The sequence below is a fragment of the Nelumbo lutea genome, chromosome 2 (genome assembly GCF_056320005.1).
Source record: "Nelumbo lutea isolate HS-2025 chromosome 2, American lotus-T2T, whole genome shotgun sequence".
In the NCBI taxonomy this organism is placed as follows: domain Eukaryota; kingdom Viridiplantae; phylum Streptophyta; class Magnoliopsida; order Proteales; family Nelumbonaceae; genus Nelumbo; species Nelumbo lutea.
Window position 1 is genome coordinate 6,653,937 of NC_142685.1, and position 24,262 is coordinate 6,678,198.

Genomic DNA, 24,262 nt, shown 5'->3' on the forward strand with positions numbered 1-24,262 from the left:
AGGTAATTATTTGGGTGAAGGGGATAAAAGATTAATTTTGAATAAATATTTTTTGCCTTTGGTAAGTCTAAATAAATAATGTAACTTGTAATCTTGTATATGTTGTACAAAATCTCTTCATTTACAAATTACTAAACTCTGAAACCTGATAAATTGACTAGTTAGGAGATTACAAATCAGGCCTGGTTTTTATCCCTAGACCACAGCCATCTATTTAATACTTCCTCTATTAATCACATTTGCACCTCCGGATGCTTGACCATATAATAAATATCATTTCAGATATCAAGGAAGCAATGATGGGTCGGTGCTGGGTCATCAGTTTCAGTTTGAAGTAGGGATCCCCAACTGTAATTGTTTATAGCCTGTTTGACTGCCTGACAGACCACTTGCTTTCAATTGAGCCTCTCTCCTCAAGCTCTTCGTCACTAGCAACCAAAAGTTCTTTGCCAAGTTTCTGTTGTGGCAATAAAGAATTACAGACAACAAATAGTGAATTTTCCAATGAAATGGAGTAGAATAAGAACGATGAAATTGATAAATAATAAGACCTTTGATGAAATTGATAAATCACATACAAAAAACTAAGCTGCCACTCTGCCACTGATTTTTCTATTTCTCATCATTATGTTAGTGCCAAGTCCAAACAGATTATTCAGAAATGCTAAAATTTATCAATTCATTTGGCGTTCTGCTTTTTTTGTTGTAGTTTTGACAAGTAACTTATGGATTGATTGAAAGTAGAGACTTCTAAGGTACATACAAAAAATAGGGGTCAAAACAGACCCCCCCGCCCCCCCCCCAAAAAAAAAAAAAGATTAACATGTCCTACCTGTGCTCTACTCACCCCATCTTTGGCCATGGAATCAGCTAATTTTTTACAGACCCTTGGAAACAATTGCAACAACATGTAATATTCTTTCTTTCCTAATGGTCCGTTAAAAATCCATTTGGGCTCAATCAATGAGCTATAGGTCAAAACTCAGTATAGTCTCTCGGCTGAACAGTCAAATGGCATGCCTACACACCTTGACTAGACAACTTTCTCTGTTTGGCCCACTTAATGGCAATGCTTCAACTGCCCACCATGACTAGGAGTTGTCCAAACACATTTTTTCTTTAGGTCTATGATGGCCCTAAAATAAAGCCATAATTTCATGCTTCTTGAAAGCCCACTTCTCCCAAAATCCAGTGTAGTCTCTTCGCCAAACAATCAAATGGGATACCAACCCACCTTGATGCTTCCACAAATGTCAGCACCCAATTTTAGCCACCCTATCCTATCCCAAGCACATGATCTAAGCCTATCCTCTCTCCAACCAAACTCTCTACAGAACTCCCAAAGATCCCTACACTAGCCTTAGGACTTGACCCAAAATCCCCCAAAACACAAATTTAACCTTCCAGTCACTTGAGCCCCAAAACGCCATCAAACACAGTCCTTTTGTACTAAAAAGACTCATCCAAAACACAAATTTAACGTTCTCTTGTGCTTCGTTTTTTGAAACCTTAACTCAGTCATCTGTCCCTTCTGGTGTGTCCTTTCAGATTAAGGAATTTTGTAGCAAGCCCATTCCTCCTCGGGTTGGGTTTTTTTGTTGGGAAATTTTCCTGGAAAGAATAAATACAAATGATCTACTTCAGAAAAAGAGACCCAATTCTTGTTTACTTCCTAATAAATGCTCTCTCTGTAAAGATGATGGGGAATCCGGTTACCACCTTTTGGTCTCCTGTAAGGTTACTGAAACTGTTTGGGAGTGGGTACTTTCTCGCTTTGGGTGTACTTGGAACCCTCCTGAGAGCGTCCAAGGTTTGTTCTCCCCTTCGTTTTTTAAATGGCCTAAGAAGCGAGGGAAGATGATGTGGAGGAGTATTAGAGCAGCTGTGTGTTGATCACTATGGGAGGAAAGAAACTCTTGAATATTTTCAGAAAAGGAAAGATCCCTGGAAGAACTATTAGACCTAATACTTTTAAGGGCTACCCACTGGCTAAAAACTATGGAACTGTTGTTCTCAGACTTTCCTATTGCTGACCTGTTAAGAAACTGGAAAGAGAATTTTGATGGCAGTAGCATAAGGAATCCAGGGCCCTCTGGGATTGGGGGAGCTTTCAAGAATGAGGAAGGGATTGTTATTGCTCTGTTCTCTGGCCCTATTGGAGAAGGAGACTCTATTAGGGCTGAGATCCTTGCAGCTTTGGAAGGAGTTCAAAGAGCAAGGGAACTAAATATCAGTCGGCTGATTTTGGAAGGTGATTCAAAGGTGGTGATTAGCTGGTTGAAGAAAGAGGAGAGTGGCTTGTGGAGTTACAATAATGAAAAGAAAAAATTCTTATGGCTATGTAGAGGCATTGAGATACAATACAGCTGGGTGAAAAGGACAGTTAATTCTTTTGCAGATGGGTTGGCCAAGCAAGGGGTGAATAGGAAGGCTATTTCTTGGGCTAATTTTTAATCTTCTTTCATTGTATTTTTCTGATGGGGAGACAAGACTCTTTATCCCCCCCCCTTTTTGTACCTAAAGCTTCATAATTCTTAATAAAGCTTCTGTTATTGATCAAAAAAAAAAAGGACACCTTGAATACCCTGAGTAAGACCCCTAATATCAGCTTTGAAGTCCTAAAATGAAACCTTGAGGCAGATCCCAAAAAATTCATTCCAATAGCCCTAAATCCCCCTTCAAAATGCCCAAGTCAAACTTTGAATAACCAAAATGACCTCCAAGACCCTCACAAGCCTTCTAAATCCCCAAAAAGAAGCCCCAAAATAAATAAAAGAAAAGCCAGCCAAACCCGTTTGATTCTCTTTTGATACACCTAACACCCAAATCAGTCAATCAAATATCATCTTTGAAACTAAAAAACCAAAATCCAATCACTCCAAATTTCACAATTACACTCCACAGATCAACCAAAATTTTATGTGAAACCTTTCTGATGTAGCGCGATCCGGGCACTCCTAGCTGACGCTGACTAGCTCCTTGCTGGCAACGGGCGAGACCTAAGAAGAGGAGAGGAAGGATTCCCGGTGGGAATACTCCGATACTTAAGTTAGTATTGTGTAGGGAAAATGAAAGGAAAGACGAGGGCTAAGAGTGTAAGTCGTGCAGTGTTCCTATACTCAAGAAATTTTTTAGTCTATATTTTCCAGAAGAAGTTTCTCCTCTGCCCTGAGGGCTTTTATAGGGGCGCTCCTTGGAGGATTGGGCGTAACCGCCACCGGATCTCCTGTTGCAGCCGTTATCTGCCAAGGCTGCACAAGTGGCCGTTGGGGCGTACTCCTTACCTGGGCGAGTGACACATCTCCAAGGTGACAGGCACGCCTCCACCTACTGAGAGACGTGGGTGCAGACTGCAGAAAGGACAGGGACTACGCCGTCAGTAGGTGATATTGCGTAGTTTGACCGGTACGATCTGTCAGATAGAAGATTCATGTAGAATGCTCGTGCGATCCATTCGCGAGCTACTTTGTAGCGAGCTAGGAATGCTTCAGGAGTGCCATTAGTAAACTATTCTTCAGGACTTCTTGTCCGATTGGGAGTTCGGGCGAGTTGGTTTTCTCAGCTTGCGAGCTGAAGTTGCCTCAGAATATTCCTTTGGGGGTAGCTCGGGGAACCGGGAGCTAGCATCGTGGCGAGCTGCTTTTGGGGTCAGTTTACTTAGCTATACCGGACCACAATGCCGAGCTATCGCTTACGTTGGGTCAGTGTCCACGTGTCGCTGTTTCATAGATCAGGTCAAATCACCCTTCATCAATTGCCCCCCACTCCTCGAGCGCCTTAGCGCGGGGAGTTTATGAAGCGCGATGGACTGATTTGACCAAAATTCAAACTTGATTGACTACCCCCATTAAATGTGTTCGCGGGAATCAAGAGGTCTTCTGTCTTCCCTGACTTTTCGGATTCCGAAAACGTGCTGAGGTGGCCTTTAATTCCGAACGGCGTGCGGCTGCGACTACCTCGATCGTGGAGGACGTGCTGCTAATCGCCTTCGGTTTTCATGAGGCGTGCGGTCAGGAAATCTACGGACCGTTGGATCTGCTTTGATCCGGGCCGTTAGTTTGAAAGGGCGGGGGCTATAAGTAGGGCCCCCCCTCAGGCCCTATCTTCTTCCATGCCGTCCTTTGGATTCTGAGGTCGCATACTTTCGCCTAGCTTTCTCAAGTTCTTCAGTCAGCTTTGTTCCATCTTACTCTGGTGAGTCCCAATCGCCGTTAGCCATGTCCGGGTACCCACGTCATGCTCATCATAGGGGCGATAGCCAGGATGACGACGCTCCCTCGAGCTCAGGGGGAGCCTGGGAGCGTGTTCCAGAGGCTCGGGAAGCCTCTGGCGATACTACATCTACTTCCAGGGCAAGGGAGCCTGATACCTTTTCGTCTCCCTGGGGACCTGGTTTATAGCCTCCCTACCGGCAACTTCCCTTGGGAGCATGGTCCCAATGACAGTAATTTTTCAAGAACAGCTCAAGGTCAGTTTGCGTCTCCCCATGCACCCCTTGATAGTGGAGGTGCTAAATCACTTTAACGTCACTATTGTCCAACTTCATCCCAACGCCATTCGGAATATGGTTAATATCTTTGTGTTATGAGTATTGTCTCCCTTTAGATCTTGATATTTTTGCATCTATCCTCTGTATAAAGAATGTTGCTCATGGGGATCCTCCGGAGAGGCATTTTTATTACCTCTCCCCCCGTCACGGCTATAAGCTCTTATACGAGCTGCCGAATAAGATTCCCGCCTGGAAGCTGGACTATTTTGTGGTCCGTAACCCCGAGGGGTGGTCATTTCCTACTGCTTGGAGGGGCGTTGTCCAGGACCCTGGGCCGAGCTTGACCCTGCCACTTGGAAAACGATGTTGTCCTGGGCGTCGGTAAGCTTCCATTGCTCAGACTACTTAGCCTAGGAGAAGCTCGTGCAGGCAGGCTTGAGCCCGGGTAGGTCGGTCTTTTAGGTCGCATAGTGCCTTGCGACTTGTGTACACATGCATTGTTTATTATCGGACTAATACCTTGTGGTCTTGTGGCAGCCATCATGTCTAGTGCTGATTCGCGTCGTCTTCTCTCGAGCAGCCAGAGACGCCAAGCGAAGAGGACGCGCCCTGACCGAACCCTGCCTTCGAGGAGCACTGAGTTCAGGTTCGCCGAATCGATCCTTCCCTCTCCTTTGCCCGAGGTTCCAATGCCCCCCTAAGGGGACTAGTGGGCTAACCCTGGAAGGAGCGAACACCCTCAGGCGGGGGAGGCATCCGGCAACCCCATTTAGCCCCGTCCTTACCCCCGATTCCCAGTGGGGAACTGGGAAGGGGTAAATGACTATCTGGTGGCCCTTCGGAGGAGCCAAAAAGCGATTACCAATGAGGAAATCGATCAGTGGGGGAACATGGAGCCCGGGGATTTATCCACGTTCGCCTCTGCTCACTGCATGGAAGCAAGTGACCTTTCTTCTTCTCTTGTTTTACCCTTTCCCGTTGTCTTCTGATCTTTCTTGTCGACAAGTGAATACTACCATTCATGCCATGGCTCTCCAGACGCACATCCATCGCGTCGACGCTCTCGACCAGCGTGCCACTAACCAGAGGCTCCAGGGCGAGCTCGACCGGCTCCGGGGCGAGCTCCAGCATACCCGCAAGGGGAGCGAGTCTCAGGAGTTGCTCGTTAATGACCAGGAAGCTCAAATCGCTCGGCTTACTGAAGAGAGCGCACACTACAGGGAGGAGTTGTCGAGGATGGTGGGGGAGAGGGAGCTTCTCAGGCAGCAGATGCAGGAATTGGAGTCCACCCTTCTGAATCGGACCCGAAACTTTGATCAAATGGTGGAGGCTGAGCGAGAGAGAGCGGTCTGAGATTTTAAAGACTCCCAGAAAGTTCACAACCTCCAGGCGAAGTACGATTCGGGTTCATACCGCTCAGGGTTTAAGCTCTGCCGGTGGCTAGTTCGGAAGAACTTTTCCGGGCTCAACCTCAACGGCATTACTATGAAGGGTCTGTCTCCTGAGACAGCGGACTAGGCGGATGAAGAGGAGCCCGATTCTCCGAAGGAAGAGGAGGCAGATTCCTGAGGTGGTGTTTCTCTGGGCTTTCGTGGCTTCCGGGTGCTATAAACCCGGTCTTTCACAAGTTTTTCAGTTGGGCGGTTGTGCCCTATGGCAATGGAACCTTGCCCAAGCTCGTTTAGCTCGGTTATTGCACCCGTCATTCATTTTTCATCATCATTTTTTTTTTGAATGAATGAATGAATTCTTCCTTCTGAGTATGATGGACTTTACTTTTACTAGAGCAATCTCATCACTTGAACTGTTGAAATTACAAACCTGAAGTAGGGCTCTTTGGTAGGCATTATCCCGATTTGTCACGTTTAAGGCCCGCGTGCTATATCACGGAGTGATTGCAACATATGCCCAAACTAAGCATCGGTTGGCTTTTTCTCAATTCGACCAACGTATTGGAACAAACTATGTTTCGCGGGGTTTATACCCGAATTACTTATGCTTTTAATGTTTTCATGCCTTTGCCATTGTCGTTTCACGCTGAGGTCTTTGTCAGCTCGGTGTTCTGGCCCTTAGGCTTTGGGAGGGACCATGGTCCGCTCCTGAATTTCTCCCAGACCGAAGTGGCAATTGGGGTATTCTTGTGCCGAGGTCATGTTAGCTCGGTATTCTGGCACTTAGGCTTTGGGAGAGACTCATGGTCCGCTCCTGGATTTTTAAAGGTAATATTGCCTCAGGTTGACAATATTCCATGCTCGAGGTACTTATTTCCCTTCGAGGGTCTCGAGTTCATATGTTCTTTCTCCGAGCACTCGTTTCACTCGATAAGGACCTTCCCAGTTGGTCCCGAGCTTGCCAGCACCGGGCTCAGGCACCATAACTTTTCGAAGGGCCAAGTCGCCAACACGAAGATTTCGCCTCTTGACCCTGGCATTATAGTATCGAGCTACTCTCTGCTGCTAGGCTGCAGTCCTAATGTACGCGAGGTCCCTCACTTCATCGAGTAGGTCGAGGTTGGTACGTAGCTCATCTTCATTGGTTTGATCGTTGTACGCTTCCAGGCACAACGTAGGTACTTCGATCTCTGCGGGAATCACTACTTCAGTGCCATAGGTGAGGTTGAAGGGTGTTTCTCCCGTGGCGGTCTTTTTCGTGGTTTGGTAGGCCCATAAGGCACTCGGTAGTTCGTCTGCCCACAATCCTTTAGCTCAGTCCAGCTGTGCTTTTAGTCCGCGGAGGATAGCTCTGTTCGTGACTTCTGCCTGACCGTTTGCTTGAGGGTGCGCGACTGAAGTGAAGTTCTGTTGGATCCCCATGTCTCTGCACCAATCTTGAAATTTGATGTCTTCGAACTGTTTTGCCATTGTCGGAAATCAATACCCGAGGTAGTCTGAAACGGCATATGATGCTCTTCCAAAAGAAGTTTTGGACATTTCGGGTTGTGATCGTCACGAGAGGCTCGGCTTCTACCCACTTGGTAAAATAGTCCACCGCCACTACTAAGAACTTTCTTCCTCCCGTTGCTGGCGGGAATGGCTTGAGTAGATCGACGCCCCACTGCACGAAGAGCCACGGGCTGGTGAGATACTTGAGGTCAGCAGCGGGTTGGTGGTGAATATTGGCATTTCTCACATTTTTTGACGAGCTCAATAGCATATGCCATTGTTGTTGGCCAATAGTACCCTTGTCGAAGTGCCTTTTGGGCGAAGGCCCTGTCCCCCAAGTGCCCACCGCACAGACCCTTCTGGCTACATTGCGGTCTGCATGGAGGTTCCCATGTAGTAAGAAGCTCGCACTCGGGTCAATCCAGCTCGGCTCTCCTCTATGTACACGGTTCTCATGGTGATGTCGCTAGTACTGGCTAACTTGGACAGGGTGTCGGCCTCAGCGTTCTCCGACCTAGGGATATGTCTGATGAAGTGTGATTGGAAGTTGAGTAGGGTCTCTCTGACTTTGGCTAAGTAGGCGATCATGGTCGGTGACTTGGTTGACCACAAGCTGGGAGTCGCTGCAGATAACAATGTGTTTGGCTTTTACTTCTCTGGCTAGAGTTAGTCCAGCTATCAACGCCTCGTATTCTGCTTCATTGTTGGATGCCTCGAACTCGAAACGTAGCACGTACTCTAGTTTTATGCCGCTTGGGCCACGCAACACTATTCCAGCATCGCTGCCCTGTTGGTTCGAGGAGCCATCTACGTGAAGGATCCAGGGCTCCTCATCCCAGCTCGCGGTTGGCCGAGCTAGGAGAGGTGCCACACTGGCTACTACTTCACGGGGTTCGTGCTCGACCGATCCGAGAGCTCCGAGCTCACCCGAGGGGGAGTCTCGCGCTCGACCGGACTGGGAACTTCGGAGCTGAACGTACATTCGGCTATGAAATCTGCCAAGGCTTGGGCCTTAATGGCAGTTCATGGCTTGTACTGGAGGTCGTACTCGCTGAGCTCAATGGCCCACTTCGTCAATCGGCCAGAGACCTCGGGCTTAAGCAAGACTTGTCTCAGAGGTTTTTCGGTAAGGACAATAATAGTGTGAGCTTGGAAGTACGGGCGGAGCTTCCGAGCTGCAATTATCAATGCGTATGCTAGCTTCTCCATCTCTGGGTATCTCGTTTTTGCTCCCTGCAACACCTTACAAACATAATAGATGGGTCGTTGGACCCGATCTACTTCCTTTATTAGTACCGAACTGACCACTTCGTCGCTCACCGAGAGGTACAATTCTAAAATGTCGCCCTCCTCAGACCAGGTTAAGGTCGGCACACTAGAGAGGTAATTCTTGAGCTCGTCAAACGCGAGCTGACAGTCTTGGGTCCACTGGAACCCTTTGCTCTTGATTGCCTTGAAGAACGGCAGACAGCGGTCTGCCGATTTGGACATGAAGCGGCTCAGGGCGGCTATGCGTCCATTCAGCATCTGAACCTCCTTCAACTTATGGGGTGGTCTCATGTCTAAGACGGCCTTAACCTTATCCGGATTGGCTTCAATAACGCGCCGGTTAACGATGTATCCCAGGAATTTACCTGAGGTCACGCCGAACACACTTGTTCGGATTTAATCTCATGTTAAACTTACGCAAAATTTCAAAAACAGAATGCAAGTCTTGTATTAATTCATATGAGAATTGGGTTTTGACGACCATGTCGTCTACATAACATTCTACTTTTTTGCCGATTAACGGCACAAACAATTTATTTACAAGTCTCTGAAAGGTTGCCTCTGCGTTTTTCAACCCGAAGGGCATAACCTTGTAATAGTAGAGGCCGAACTCTATGATGAAGGCAGTTTTTTCTTCGTCTACCGGGTTCATCTTGCTTTGGTTATAGCCCGAATAGGCGTCCAAGAAACTGAGCAACTCATGCCCTGAGGTCGCATCCACCAGACGGTCGATTCGGGGTAATGGGAAGCAGTCTTTTGGGCAAGACCGGTGCAGGTCGGTGTAGTCGACGCGCATGCGCCACTTGCCGTTGGCCTTCTTTACCAGGACGGGGTTGGCTACCCAGCTCGAGTATTGGACTTCTCTTATGAAGTCCGCCGCGAGGAGCTTCTCGACTTCCTCGTCGACTGCTTTCCACCGTTTCGGGGCTAGGTTGCGTTTCTTCCGTCTAATGGGCCTAACTACAGGATCAGTGTTCAGCTTGTGAGTTATAAGTCTGGGGTCTATACTGGGCATTTCTGCCGCGGACCATGCAAAAATATCTAAATTTCAAAGTAAAAAACTTACATGTTTGGATCGTAGAGTCTCTTGGACGGAAGCGCCGATCTGAAGCGTCCGAGCTGGGTCCACTATTGAGGTCAGAACCGACTCTGTTCCTTCCGTGGGCACGGCTCGCTCTTCGCCTTGCTCCGTGGGTCGTTCCAGTTCGAGGTCGTCGGCCACCTTGGTTTTTCCCTTTAGGGCGGCAACGTAGCACTTGCGGAACTCAAGTTGGTAAGTAGAGACCACCGTCCGTAAAACATGGGTGATCGATCAACCTATTATGGCATTGTAGGGAGAGGGGGTCCCTACCACCAGGAAGTTATGTTCGAATCTGACCACGCAAGGCCACGTGCCGATCTCTACAGGTATTGTTATCTTCCCAAGGGGGCGGACTTCCTCTCCGCTGAAGCCCACTAAGGGGGTGTCTGTAGGCCTCGGATCACTTCTTTGCAACTGAAGCTGGTCGAACGCAGCTTTAAAGAGGATGTCGGCCGAGCTGCCTGAGTCCACGAGTACACGCCTGACCTCGAAGTCGTTGATCCTTAGCTTTATCACAAGTGCATCATCATGGGGGTAGTGGACCCCTCGCGCATCATCTTCCGTGAAGAAAATGGGGTCTCCCATCTTCGGCCGCTTTGGGGGGTTCTACTCTTCCCGGGCGGCCTCACGAACTGACGTCCGAGCTGTTGTTGAGGTGTAACCCGCAACAATCGAACCTCCCACTATCATGTGGATGGTTCCTCGAACTGGCCTCTCGTCCGGAGGCTGCCTCTACGGTTGTTTGGCTGGCATGCTGCTGGATTCCGGAGCGTCTATGCCGTGCTCCGCTTGCCGACCTGCTCTACTATTGTTATTATTAGTATTAGTATTATTATTTTGTACAAAGTTTCTCAAATATCCGCGACGGATGAGCTCCTTTATCTCGTCGCGGAGGTTTTTATAGCTTTCGGTGATGTGACTGTGGTCTTTGTGAAAACTACAATACAAACTCTTATTTCTTTCATTGGGGTTCCCCTTCAGACGGGGTGGCCATTTCACGTATGGGGCGTCCTTGATTGCCATCAGGATTTCGGCCCGCTTCGCGTTCAATGGAGTGTAATCAGCTCGGTCTGGTGCAGGAACTCGGAACAATTGACCCGGCTTCACACTCCGAGTTGTTTCCTTCTTTCTTCGAGTGTTTGCTTGAATGGGTGGCTCTTCTCTTTTCTTTTTTTCTAATGCGCCCTCCCCCTTCTGGTTGATCTCTTCTTCAGTGGCTATGAATTTATCAACAAGTTTTAGAAACTCGGTTATGGTCGCGGGTTGGTTGTCGACCATGTACCACTTGAACTCCTTATGCTTCACGCCTTTCTTGGCCGCTGCCAGGCGTACAGCAGGGTCCAGGCGTGGTATCTGCATACAAACATCGTTAAACCGCTTGATATAACTCCTGATGGACTCTCCCTCCCTTTGTGATATGTTAAGGATGCTTTCTTCAATTCGCGGGCACCGCTTGCTGGTGACGAAGTGCGACGTGAAGGCTTGTGCAAACTGCGCCCAACTTCTGATTGACCCGGGCGCCAAGTTCTGGTACCACGTGCAGGCTGCTCCCCTAAAAGTATTGGAGAAGGCCACACAAATGCACGACTCGCTGACTCGCGCTAGGTGCATCTGTGACTGAATGGCGTCTACGTGATCATTCGGGTCGAACGACCCGTCGTACTTATCAAGAGGAGGGAGTTTGAAGTCTTTGGGCATCAGAACCGCCAAAAGTTCGAAGGACAGGGAAGATTGGACTAAGAGAAGGGGAGCTTTGGCTTCGGCCGAACGTACCTCTTCTTTGCCCATGAGCTCGGGCAAATCGCGGGTGACGGACCAGTGAGCTCGGCGTCAACGCTTCTGCTTCCTGACGGGCTCGACGTTTGTGCTGCTCACTTCCGTGCTATCCAGGACTGTTTGCGCTGGGGTAGCTCGGTCCGCTGAAGATGGTTGCGGACAGAAGGAGCCTGCCTGGAGTCTGCTGCTAGGATTTTGAACCAGTTCTCCAAGATTGGGGTTCCAATCTTTGACTGTCGGGGCAACATAGACTTGCCCGGCCGGGGTCCTCCCGACCTGTCCGCCCGCGACGAGATCTGGGTGGCCGATCTCTCCCGTTTGTCGTGGGGGGAGGCCTGGTTTTTTGGGAGGTTTTGGGGGGCCTCTCCTCGGCCAGAGTGCTCGTTCTGGTGGCGAGATCTGGCTTGCTGCGAAGCCAGGCGCTAAGGCGAGAGTCGAGGCTGTTGAAGCTGAGGCTGGGGCAGCTGGGAGAACTGCTGCTGGTACTGATACTGGGAGACCTGATCCAGTACGTGTTGTTGGTAGAGTTGAAGTTGTTGGAACTGTTGCATTTGAGCCTGCATGGCCCTCATGCACTGCACCAGGTCCTCCAGCTGGTTCGGGCTGGCCATTGGGGGCACGACCGAAGGTTCAATGAAGGTTGTCCCGACTGTAGCAGGAAGTGGGGCGATGACAGGTGCCATTGCAAGAGGCACGCTTAAGCTGGGGATTCCGTCCGCTGAGAGGGGGACGGTAAACTGTCCGATACAAACAATAGGAAGCTGGGAGTGTTCCCTGGAGTTATCCATCTCCGTGCTTCGTCCTGCGTTGCTAGAGGAGGCCATGAGCGTTGGACTGTTTCAAGGAAGAAGAAAGGACTGGAAAAGTTTAGAGAGAAAGGCCTTTTGAAGCGTTTCCCACAGACGGCGCCAAATGATGTAGCACGATCCGGGCACTCCTAACTGACGCTGACTGGCTCCTTGTGGCAACGGGCAGACCTGAGAAGAGGAAAGGAAGGATTCTCGAGGGTTTTCCCGGTGGGAATACTCCGATGATTAAGTTAGTACTATGTAGGGGAAATCAAAGGAAAGACGAGGGCTAAGAGTGTAGGTGGCGCAGTGTTCCTGCACTCAAGAGATTTTTTAGTCTATATTTTCCAGAAGAAGTTTCTCCTCTGCCCTGAGGGCTTTTATAGGGGTGCTCCTTGGGGGATTGGGCGTAACCGCCACCGGATCTCTTGTTGCAGTTGTTATCTGCCAGGGCTACGCAGGTGGCCGTTGGGGCGTACTCCTTACCTGGGTGAGTGACATGTCTCCAAGGTGACAGGCACGCCTCCACCTACTGAGAGACGTGGGTGCAGACTGTTGAAAGGACAGGGACTACGCCGTCAGTAGGTGATATGGCGCAGTCTGACCAGTACGATCTATCAGATAGAAGCTTCCTGCAAAATGCTCGTGTGATCCATTCGCGAGCTAGGAATGCTTCAGGAGTGCCATTAGTAAACTATTCTTCGAGACTTCTTGTCCGCTTGGGAGTTCGGGCGAGTTGGTTTTCTCAGCTTGTGAGCTGAAGTTGCCTCGGAATATTCCTTTGGGGGTAGCTCGAGGAACCGGGAGCTCCCGTCGTGGCGAACTGCTTTTGGGGCCGATTTACTTAGCTATTCCGGACCACGATGTCGAGCTGTCGCTTACGTTGGGTCAGTGTCCACGTGTCGGTGTTTCATAGATCGGGTCAAATCACCCTTCATCACTTTCCAACAATCCAAATTAAAAGAGCTAGTAAAACATCAAATCTGTGCCCCATAACCACCATTATTAGATCAAACCTCACTCACATCCTCAAAACACTGAAGTCAAACACAATATCAGCCCATGCCAAAAGATCTACCATATCCACCATTAATCAGATCCAACAACTTGATTTAGAAGATTGAAATACCCCCCTCATACTGAGTTTCAGCCTCAAATTCCAATGATCTCATCCCTTTTGACCTTAGATTCCATTTTAGCAACTCTGATAAGTCAAAAACCCCACACCCCAAAAACTTCCCACTTGACACACTTTTCAACCGATTGAACCCTACCACTAGATCCAAGAACTCAATATCTACCATCCTGCCACAGTTCTTATCATAACTCCTCCACTTGACCCCTGAATCAACTTTAGCCTCGAACACTTTGTGCAACAAGATCACCAATCTTGTCCACCTAATTGAATATCAAACTTTTCCATCAAATTCCAAACACTATAAAATATCTGCCTATTAAAGTTCATCCATAATCTCCCTCATTTGAACCCCCTCTCCATCAAACCAAGATTCCATTTTTGCCTTTCCCATTAGCTAAAACCCTCAAACCTTCATTTAAATTTGCCCCTCCAAAACCTCTATGGACCAATTAAACACCACCATTGAACTCCAAACAACTATAAACATCCAGCCATCAAATTTCACTCGAGGTCTCCCACACTTGACCATTGATTAAACAAAGATTCCATTTCAGCCTTTCCCATTGGCCAAACCCCTAAAACCTTAAATTTGCCTCCCCAAATCTACTCTAGACCAATCAAATGCCACCACTGAATTTTAGACACTTAAAAATATACACCCATTAAATATTTTTTGATCAGCAATATCCACCCATTAAATTCCATCACAAATCCCCCTCATTTGACCCATAATCAATCCAAGATTCCATTTCAGGCTTTACAACCCCTGAAGCTCCCTCATCCACATTTTTAAACCTATTAAACAAACCGCTAGATACAAAGACGACAGCAAAAACATTGAGCCACTAAACTGTATTCAAAAATACTCTCATTTACCCCTCCAATTAAGCAATAAGTCAATTCATCTTGGCCTTCCATTTGTGATCTTGGGGATCCCCAAAATACCCCCACTTTTCCCAATTAACCCAACTAATGGACCTAATGGACTAACCCAAGATAGCCAAGCAAATACAGATGGTTAATAATGGGGCAATACAAATATATATGATTAATCGATCCACAACTCCTAAGGAAAAGGGACGAAACATGCACGAAACAAGTATGACACATGCAATCAGATATGCATAATTTAGGTAGGGAAGAAAGAATCAACACCTTCTTCACCTGATAGGTAAAGGGAATCCTGAATCCTATTTAGAACTTTAACAGATATAACAAATCTGCTAGTCTAGGCACCATACTGACTATCAAGAATGAACTTCACAAAATGGGAAAATCAACTCCTGACTTCAGTCCTGGTTCTAAAAATTGGGTGCCAAGGTACACATGGGTGGTTTCTTATGAAGCATGTAAATACCATACAGTTTGATGTTTGCAAATACATGTTTATCTGTTTATATAAGTTTGGTGGAAAGGTTCTCAGCCAGGTGCAAACCTAACATAATGCTCCCATATCCAGGTTTGGGACCAGAAGTGCAAGGCTGCAAGCTGGATTAAGACAAGGGGTTTGATATTTCTATATACATAGCTTAATTTTCAAAATGAAGGATTCTTTACATGACAAACAGAACAACATGCTCCAAGGGCATAGAGTGGTACACCATATCTTGGTATACAATATACAGCCAAATATCCAATAGAAGGCCTGGTAGAAGTATCAAAACAGCATGGACTAATTTTAACATATAAAAGGAAGACAATGATCAATTAAATCAACAGATAGGAATAATTGAGCATTCAGAAAGGACAAGCAATTGACCACCAACTTAATACTATTTTGATTTTTAAATGGGTCTATTTAAAGTTAATGAAAAATAGAAACCATGACAGCTAGCTCAGGAATGAGAAAACCAACTTCTGGTTTGAGGCTGAGTCTCCAAATCCAATTCAGGTTTCCTACCCACACATACCCACATGACACTACAGCTGTATATTGGGAACATCTCCCCATGAATGGTAACATGCAAAATATGGGAGATGTTCTCAATTTATAGCTGTAGTGAGGCGTGGGTAGGTGTGGCTAGGGTTCTTGTGGGTAGGAAATCCGAACTGCTCCAAATCTGAGTGCTATTGCCCACTTTTCAGTTTCCCTTCAAATCATATAAATATCAATGGCAAGATAATTGCAATAAGTTCACCAAATTATCATTTAATTTTGATAACCCAGATTTCTTATTATTCACATAAGCAGAATATGTACCCTGTGATGTATCCAGAACACATATCACAACTCACAAATCCAATACAGGCACAAATCTAAAATAGAAGTATCAACTAAATTTTAAATAGCAAAGCTTCAATATCAAAGGATGAAAATAAAGCATAAATTGAACTTTCCACTATTATTTGTTAGAGCACAGCTATTTTTTATCTTTTTTGTTTATGAAGAAGATAATACATTGACAATTTCAAATATGTCATGGATAAGTTATCAAAGTTTAGAGCTTTACTACCTTATTTAGTGAAAAATCACTTTGTCGCTCGAGCTCACGTATCTGTTCAATGGTCATCCCAAACCACTCATCAATCCAAGCAAAGCAATTGGCATGGCTTTCCAGGAAAAGTGCTCTTTCACCCTGTAGGAAAGGAAGATGAAAAAAAGGTAAAATACTCAACACATAAGGAATGCTCCAGTAAGAATATTAATTCAAGTATAATGGGGGCATAAACATATCTAAGGACCATAACCCAATGATGGTCCTCACTATCAAGGGTCTTGGGAGTGGTAAACTGGATACAGACCTAACCTTTGGCATTTTTTTGCACAAAGTGGTCACTCACAGACTTGAACCTACATTCTTATTGCACCAAGCAATGGCCTCTAGGGCACCAACATATCTATAGTTCAAAATGATTGTGACTGACTTGGAAAGGAAACCTGCATATTACAAATGATTGTGGCAAGGAAGTTTTTATTTATTGTCATCAAAAGAATGTTTATAACAAAACTTAGAAAATAAATTTATGAATGAAAATATGCAGTTTTTTCTTCTTTTTTATTTTGATATAATATTACCAGAATGTTTTGATAGGTTGTCTCCATTGGAAGAAAAATCTCATTTGAATTTAAAGGCCTAAGGTTCAAGTGGCTATATGCAGCAAGGTAAGCTTACAATGACTATATATGTGAAACATGATTATTCCTTAATATGATGATTAAGACAAACAACAAGAGAGTTAACAACACAAATTCATTATTCATTTTTTGTCAGTTCTCTGTTCCTAGTAGTTCAAAACATGATGTCAAAAAGTCATGGTATTTTCTATTCAATTGGAGGTTCAGTTCGGGAAAAAAATTGCTTGTACTTTCTATTCAAGTGGAGGTACAGTTCAGGAAAAAAATTACATGTAATATGCATTTCAAAACTATTGCCTGAAATATGCTTTCAATCATCTACATTGGCATCCAAGAGTCAAGATAATACCAGTCAGTTAGCTGCCTAGCCTCATCAGAGAACTCACACAGGCCAATACGGGACGAAAAATTTTGCTTTTATCAACTTATTTAGTAAATCCAAGCATTCCTAATAAGAAATTGATTTATCTAATAAGTACTTAGATGTCCTCACAATAAGGATTCAGCACATCAGTGATATCACAAGCAACCTTAAGTTGAAACAACTTGAATGAAAATTCCATTGGTGAGAGGTGAGCAAGGTAGCAAAATTGAAAAATCAAAGCTTTTACTAAATTACTGTAATTTGATCAACACAAACTTTGCAAGGTTAAAACAAAAAACTTAGAATTAGAAGTCTACAGTTACTTTTTATATAAAAAGCCCTGCCCATGTTACCTCTAAATTTCCTGCCTGCCAAAAAAAGTTACAAGAAATTCTTAGAATCAAGCAACTACAAAAAGACATTTTTAATCAGCTACCAAAAGACAATTTGAAAGCATATCCTCCATAACGTAACTTATATTTATAAAAGAAGCATATGGTCATGCACTAATAATTTTTTAGATGCCCCATGATAGCTTTAGCAAGAGTATGGAGGACAATAGTTCAGTATTCAATCTCTCAAACATCAGATACTTACTGCAAGGAAAGCTTGTTCCAGGCGATAGCCAAATCCCCAGTATGGGGCATCTATTGTCACCAACTTGTATGCCGTCATAACTGGATCACACCTATCCTATGCAATAACAACATGGAGACATAGTTTATAAACTCTCAATCAAGTTGAGACAAGGATTAAAGAGATAATGAAAATAAAAATTGATGGTCTAACTGGCACACTAACCAAACAACCCTCATTATTCTCATAATAAACAAGACATTGCATGTGAATAAATTTTTCTTCATAATGTCATGTTAAGCCTTATTTCAATATTTTTTATTTCTAGGTCAGTTCACTTTCTATGAAATAAACACTTGGTTGCACTACATATGTGAGTTAATTGATTTTAGCATACATAAAAGGCCATTAACCAATGTTGATCACAGATTTCCAGGGTACATGGAAAATAACTCAATAGGGTTCCTAAATAACTTAAATAATATTCTAGTAAGGACTTTAAAATAAATGTCTCTTGTAAAAAACATAATAATAAACGAAGCAATGAAATGACAAAATGGAATACTGATGTGGACGCTTTTATTGGGATGACATATCACCACCGGCAGCAGCAGTAAAAGGAGCAAGATTTGCTGATTCTCGTCTTATCTAATTCTAGCTAGATACAGTCCTTATCTTATCTTATCAGTTCAGTCTTATCTTATCTTATCAGTTCAGTCTTATCTTATGTTATCAGTTCAGTAGAATAGATTAAGGGAGTCTTATCTTATCTTATCAGTTCAGTCTTATCTTATCTTTTCAGTTCAGTAGGATAGATTAGTAGGGAGTCTTCCTAATTAGCAAGGAGTCTTCCTAAAAGTAGGACTCTCCTATTTAAGGAGCTGATATTATTCAATAAAGGCATCGAAAATTTCAGTCAAGAAAAGAGTGAAAAAAGTTGGTGATCTCTTGAACAAATCACCATTAAAGCGCCAAAATAGGTTCCTCAAGAAAATGGAGGAACAAGGGAAAACAAGAGGTTTTCCCCGTGGTCCGACCCGTGACGAGATCCTATTCTTGGGCCCATAAAAATACTAGGTCTCAACTGCAATGATTCAAATTGTATGAATTATAAATCATGAGATTTTTTAAGAAAAAGATTCTGATGTGATATTCGATTTGAAACTCTTGGGATTCATAACTCAGATCATGAATTGTATTGTAAATCAGTTCAGTAGAATAGATTAAGGGAGTCTTATCTTATCTTATCAGTTCAGTCTTATCTTATCTTTTCAGTTCAGTAGGATAGATTAGTAGGGAGTCTTCCTAATTAGCAAGGAGTCTTCCTAAAAGTAGGACTCTCCTATTTAAGGAGCTGATATTATTCAATAAAGGCATCGAAAATTTCAGTCAAGAAAAGAGTGAGGAAAGTTGGTGATCTCTTGAACAAATCACCATTAAAGCGCCAAAATAGGTTCCTCAAGAAAATGGAGGAACAAGGGAAAACAAGAGGTTTTCCCCGTGGTCCGACCCGTGACGAGATCCTATTCTTGGGCCCATAAAAATACTAGGTCTCAACTGCAATGATTCAAATTGTATGAATTATAAATCATGAGATTTTTTAAGAAAAAGATTCTGATGTGATATTCGATTTGAAACTCTTGGGATTCATAACTCAGATCATGAATTGTATTGTAAATCATAGCATTTCAACAACTATACTTCATTGACTGCTATATATTAGCATCAACTAACCATCCACCATTAGAATACAGCAAGATGTGTAGAATGATTTTGAAATAGCAGATTTCTCAAATAAACATTTAATGGAAAACTTACAAACCTGCCATCCCTCCAGAAGAGGTCCACGGCCTGTTCTCAGTGATCTGAATTTGGTAAAGTCCATGTTATTGGATCCAACAACATAACTCCAACAGTCCCTTGCAGCAGAAGCTATATCAATAATTTCCACTTGCCTTGCTGCCAATGGATCCTTGCTTAAACCATGCACCTAGTTTGTGAATAAGCAATATTAAAATAGAACAACCAAAGAGAAATCAAACCATCAGTATTTAGCTTCACTTCTTTTATTCAATTGAATACAATGGGGAAAAGAACATAAAAATCTAGGAAATTTGAAATTTCCACCTGATTTTAGGGCTTTCATCAAGCTAGGAACAGGAGCTAACCCACTCAATCAGTTTACCTCCCCAAAAAAATACAAGCAGATTATCCTCTCAATCATGAAACATGAATATCACGCAGTGATATTTTTTGGAGAAAAAATATCCCGTAGTGATTTTTTGGAGAAAAAAAAACACATATCACATAGTGATATTTCTGCTTCATTTTTTCTTCTGTATCTAATTAGATCAACCTCTTCGTCCACTGCAATGCAAAACATCTAGTAACAGCCCCATTGTCACCCCTCACCACAATCTAAGAGTTGAATTCAAGATATTTCTCCATCTCACTCTCTACAGGCTTTATTTGCCTTTTTTTGTATAAGGTTTGTAGATTGTAACAAAACAGATTTGGGGTTCTTTTTTTTAACTTTCCAGTTGCTACTATTTTTTAAGTTTCCACAAACCTTCAAAATGGTCCATTCCTTCAGAGACAGAACTCCTGGAGAATCAAATATAAATAAAGGAAGGAGTTGTAGGTTTCCTAGCAATTGTGTACAATATCTGTTTGGAAAACTGGAATGAAATTTAAATAATTTATAGCTCTTAGGCTGTGTTTGGTTTGACAGAAAATAAGAGAGAACAGAAAGTTGAGGGAAATTTCTAAGGAATTTTGTGAAATTTCTTAGGAATTCACCCTCCACTTTTTTTCTCTCTTTTTCTATCAAACCAAACCTAACCTTAAAGACTGTTCCAGAACTCTCTTTTGGCATCAGTTTGAAGCCACTGGCTTCTATTCGTCAAATGTGAAAGAAGGATAGACTTCCATCTTGGGTGGGTCCAACTAGATGAATGAGAAAGAATAAGAAATCAATGTTTAAATGTTTATGGTCTTGGACCTCCTTCTTTGAAATCTTCTTAGTTTTCTTAATATCAAAGGATTATTTCTGCCTGTATGTCTAGAGGGCTATGTGTTTTTTCTTTTTGGAGAATGAATATCTGAAGTGTAAATTTAGCTAAGAGTCCTAAAAATCAGGAGATACAATTAATCTTACTTAAAACTTTTGAAGAAACTTACATTCTCTGAGCACCCGTTATCAGCTTTATGAACAGTTTCAATGGTTAAAGAGAACCTGGTAAAGTAAGGGCACTGCAAAAATTAAAGGAAAGAAAGGGATCATTCATGTTTTCTAAAATCCAAAGGTTTGCTTGCTACCAGGAAGTGTGAAAACATAAATCATAAAAGTAAAAGATTTTACCTTGATAACTGTGTAATATCCCATCCAATTTCAAGGAATCAAAGAAGGTATTAATCAGTACAAGCTTCAGGAAAGGAAAAGGACAAGTAAACATGGGAGGATTATTTCTGAGGCAAACCTGTTTTGCATCTTGGGTATGCATTCCAAGCTTCCTCTTGCATGAGGAGAGCATCAGAGGGTGCAAAAGTTGTGAGCCAAGCAGGAGCCTTGCTGTAGAAATTAGTGAATGGAATTAGAAATTGTAAGTCTTCCATTGGAAAAGTAAAAGGTACAGATAAAAGAGAGGTTAACCATGGTGTTGTTTCTGTGAAGCAACAAACAACTTACGACTTCTACGGTATACTTTATAGTGTTAACAATTTAACACTTCTAAGATACATAAAATGATTGTTTTACCAAATTATACTATAAAAGATGTAATATATATATATATATATATATATATATACATTAGAATTTTAATTAAATTTAGGTTGCTTAGCTTCAATAAACCAAATGCAGAAGCATGGCATAGGCATATTAAATGCGACACCCATATATGTATCCATGTCCATGTTGGCATCTGCACCCAGGCATCATAGACTAGTATGATTTAGTTCAAACTTCAAAGTGAAGTAGGATATGTGGGCCTCAACCTTTAAGAACAGCACAATACTGTTAGTTTATATGTGTATCTCATTCTTGCTGCTTGATTCATATTACTTTCAAAAATCTCAGGTTCCTTTGTATGACCCTTCATAGAGTGGAATTGTGAAACACGAGTCATGCATCTAATCCCATATATTGGGACAAAGCTTTGTTGAGTAGACTGAATCCAAAATACAGAATCCCTAGAGATATAATGTGTTTGATCAACTTTTTGCAGATGAAGTAATTGAAGACATATTTATCGGACTACTATAACTAATAATTGAATTGCCTATCACTATCCTTTGTGGTACTTTGTGGTATGGTCAATCTACCTAGCAGAGTCCACGAATGATGCATGAATAGAAATGAACATATTAATCACTGACACTCCCACTTCTGGTACCTAGTAATCATGCAATAGATATAGATTACTATAGTAAGATTTGAACAGTTCCAGACTTCAATGCTGATGCAAGGAGATAATTAAGTTTATAAATTATTCAAGTATAAATGTGCCAAGTCAACTGGTCATTAACTCAGTTCTGTCCTATTGTGAGATAATGGTTGTATATATTGCCAATAGACAAGCAGGTTACAAAAGATAACAGCAACAATAATGTTATCGCATTTCCCTGAGGAGTACCTCTGCAAGTGATAAAATTTTGATGTGTATTGCCCCTTTCCCAATACCTCATCTTCAAAAGGTCTGTTCTCCAAAACCTCCACCCCTTCATTACTCGTTGTATTCTGTTGCTGCATCTTCATGACCATGTACATTTGAGCTATCTGATACTGCAAACAAGTGTCAACTGAAGAAGCATTAGAAGAAAGGCAAAAGCAACTTATATGATCAAATAAAAATCAAACGCAATGATTCTCTGACTTCATCCAACGACATAGGCATGACAATCCGACTAGGCCAAGGGCATCAGCAAAAGTTCAAGTCAAGGAAAGCTCTTAGACAAAACAATTTAAGGTCTTTGATGCGAAGTAAAAACACCAATACCTCTTTTTTCAGAACTACCTTAACACCTTTGTAAGAGAAAAATAAGCACGAATGACATAAATTAGATAAAAGAAGTACGACTTAAAAAATTAACTAATAATTAGCATAATAAAAAAAACAGTACGATAGAACGATTAGGCATTAGCAACATCCGATATTAACAACCAAAATTCTTTCAACTGTTAAGCCAACAGCAGGTTCCATTACGATTCCTCCATAAATATTAACAGGGAATTGTATAAACTGAAATTGATATTAAATCAGAGGAACAGCAGAGAAATATATTAATCATTGTGAACCGAATATACACATGTGACATCGAAGTAGCTCGAAGTTTTCTTCGTTCTACGGATAAAAAGGATACAATTCTCTTATCTGAACCATTTCGAACCCGAGTTTTTGTAGAAAAACAGTTTCACTCCTCAATCAAAGGGATAAATGGTCTCGCCTGCGAAAAATCAACGAAAATAGGGTTTCTGAACTTGATTGAAAGAGAGCTGAAGAGTAGACGATGTTGGGGAAGATATATTGACAGAGGTGATAATGGAGACTCGGAACTCGGAAGACTTGACACGAGGAAATGTAAGATAAAGAGGAAATAGCTTTCTCGTTGGGAACAACGATCCTCCAGCGCATTTTAGCTCTAAATGTTCTTAATGCATGTATTTTGACTTTGATTGGGAGCAGTTCAGACACGGAAGCGCACGCGTTACGTTAGTCTTTAGACGCCTCCGTCAATCGAGAATCCGAAAAGCTTTATTGGATTCTTCGAAGTTCGGACCGACTCTTCTCCTTCCTTTGTTTGGGCCGTGCAGCAGGCAAAAGCAACGTCGAGACTCGACAATCGACACGGACTGATTGGGTGTTGGACAATTATAGTGCATATTATGGTCGTATTCCCATCTGATGGTCATAGGATGCAGTCGTGCGGGGCCGCTTCCATGAACTACGATACAATCTGGGGAAAGATTCTAATCGGTTGGTTTGACGGGATATTATTCTTTTACGCACAAACCGTCCCGAGTTTTTGTAGAAAAACAGTTGCCACTCTTCAATCAAAGGGATAAATGGTCTCGCCTGCGGAAAATCAACGAAAATATGGTTTCTGATCTTGATTGAAAGAGAGCTGAAGAGTAGACGATGTTGGGGAAGATAGATTGACAGAGCTGGTGATGGAAGAGGTGATAATGGAAACTCGGAACTCGGAAGACTTGACACGAGGAAATGTAAGATAAAGAAAAAATAGCTTTCTCGTTGGGAACAACGATCCACCAGCGCATTTTAGCTCTAAATGTTCTTAATGCATATATTTTGACTTTGATTGAGAGCAGTTCAGACACGGAAGCGCACGCGTTACGTTAGTCTTTAGACGCCTCCGTCAATCGAGAATCCGAAAAGCTTTGTTGGATTCTTCGAAGTTCGGACCGACTCTTCTCCTTCCTTCGTTTGGGCCGTGCAGCAGGCAAAAGCAACGTCGAGACTCGACAATCGACACGGACTGATTGGGTGTTGGACAGTTATAGTGCATATCATGGTCGTATTCTCATCCGATGGTCATAAGATGCAGTCGTGCGGGGCCGCCTCCATGAACTACGATACAATTTGGGGAAAGATTCTAATCGGTTGGTTTGACGGGATATTATTCTTTTACGCACAAACCGTTAGGGACCGTTACAATTACAGTTGGATGTGAGAATTTCATCCGTGCAAGTGCAACTTGGATTTGGATATTGGGACAGTATGCTTGGACAGCTCTTTCACTTTAAATATGGATTTGAGATCTTCTGCCGACCAAACATCTTGCAACCCTCTAAGGTAGTAAGTCC

The 24,262-nt window shown here is 43.3% G+C and overlaps 1 protein-coding gene across 1 annotated transcript; it reads right to left on the minus strand.

Annotated features, from left to right (window-relative positions):
* Positions 1–35: 35 nt before the first annotated feature.
* On the minus strand, positions 36–23,640 carry LOC148868311 (uncharacterized). Its single transcript, XM_088971155.1, has 10 exons — positions 22,801–23,640; positions 22,314–22,344; positions 22,074–22,222; positions 20,919–21,010; positions 20,801–20,808; positions 20,620–20,691; positions 19,262–19,429; positions 17,461–17,556; positions 15,877–15,999; positions 36–457 (listed from the first exon to the last, which is right to left on the minus strand). Exons 1-10 carry the CDS (start codon positions 22,818–22,820, stop codon positions 359–361), a joined length of 858 nt encoding a protein of 285 aa, XP_088827281.1. The 5' UTR covers positions 22,821–23,640; the 3' UTR covers positions 36–358.
* Positions 23,641–24,262: the final 622 nt, after the last annotated feature.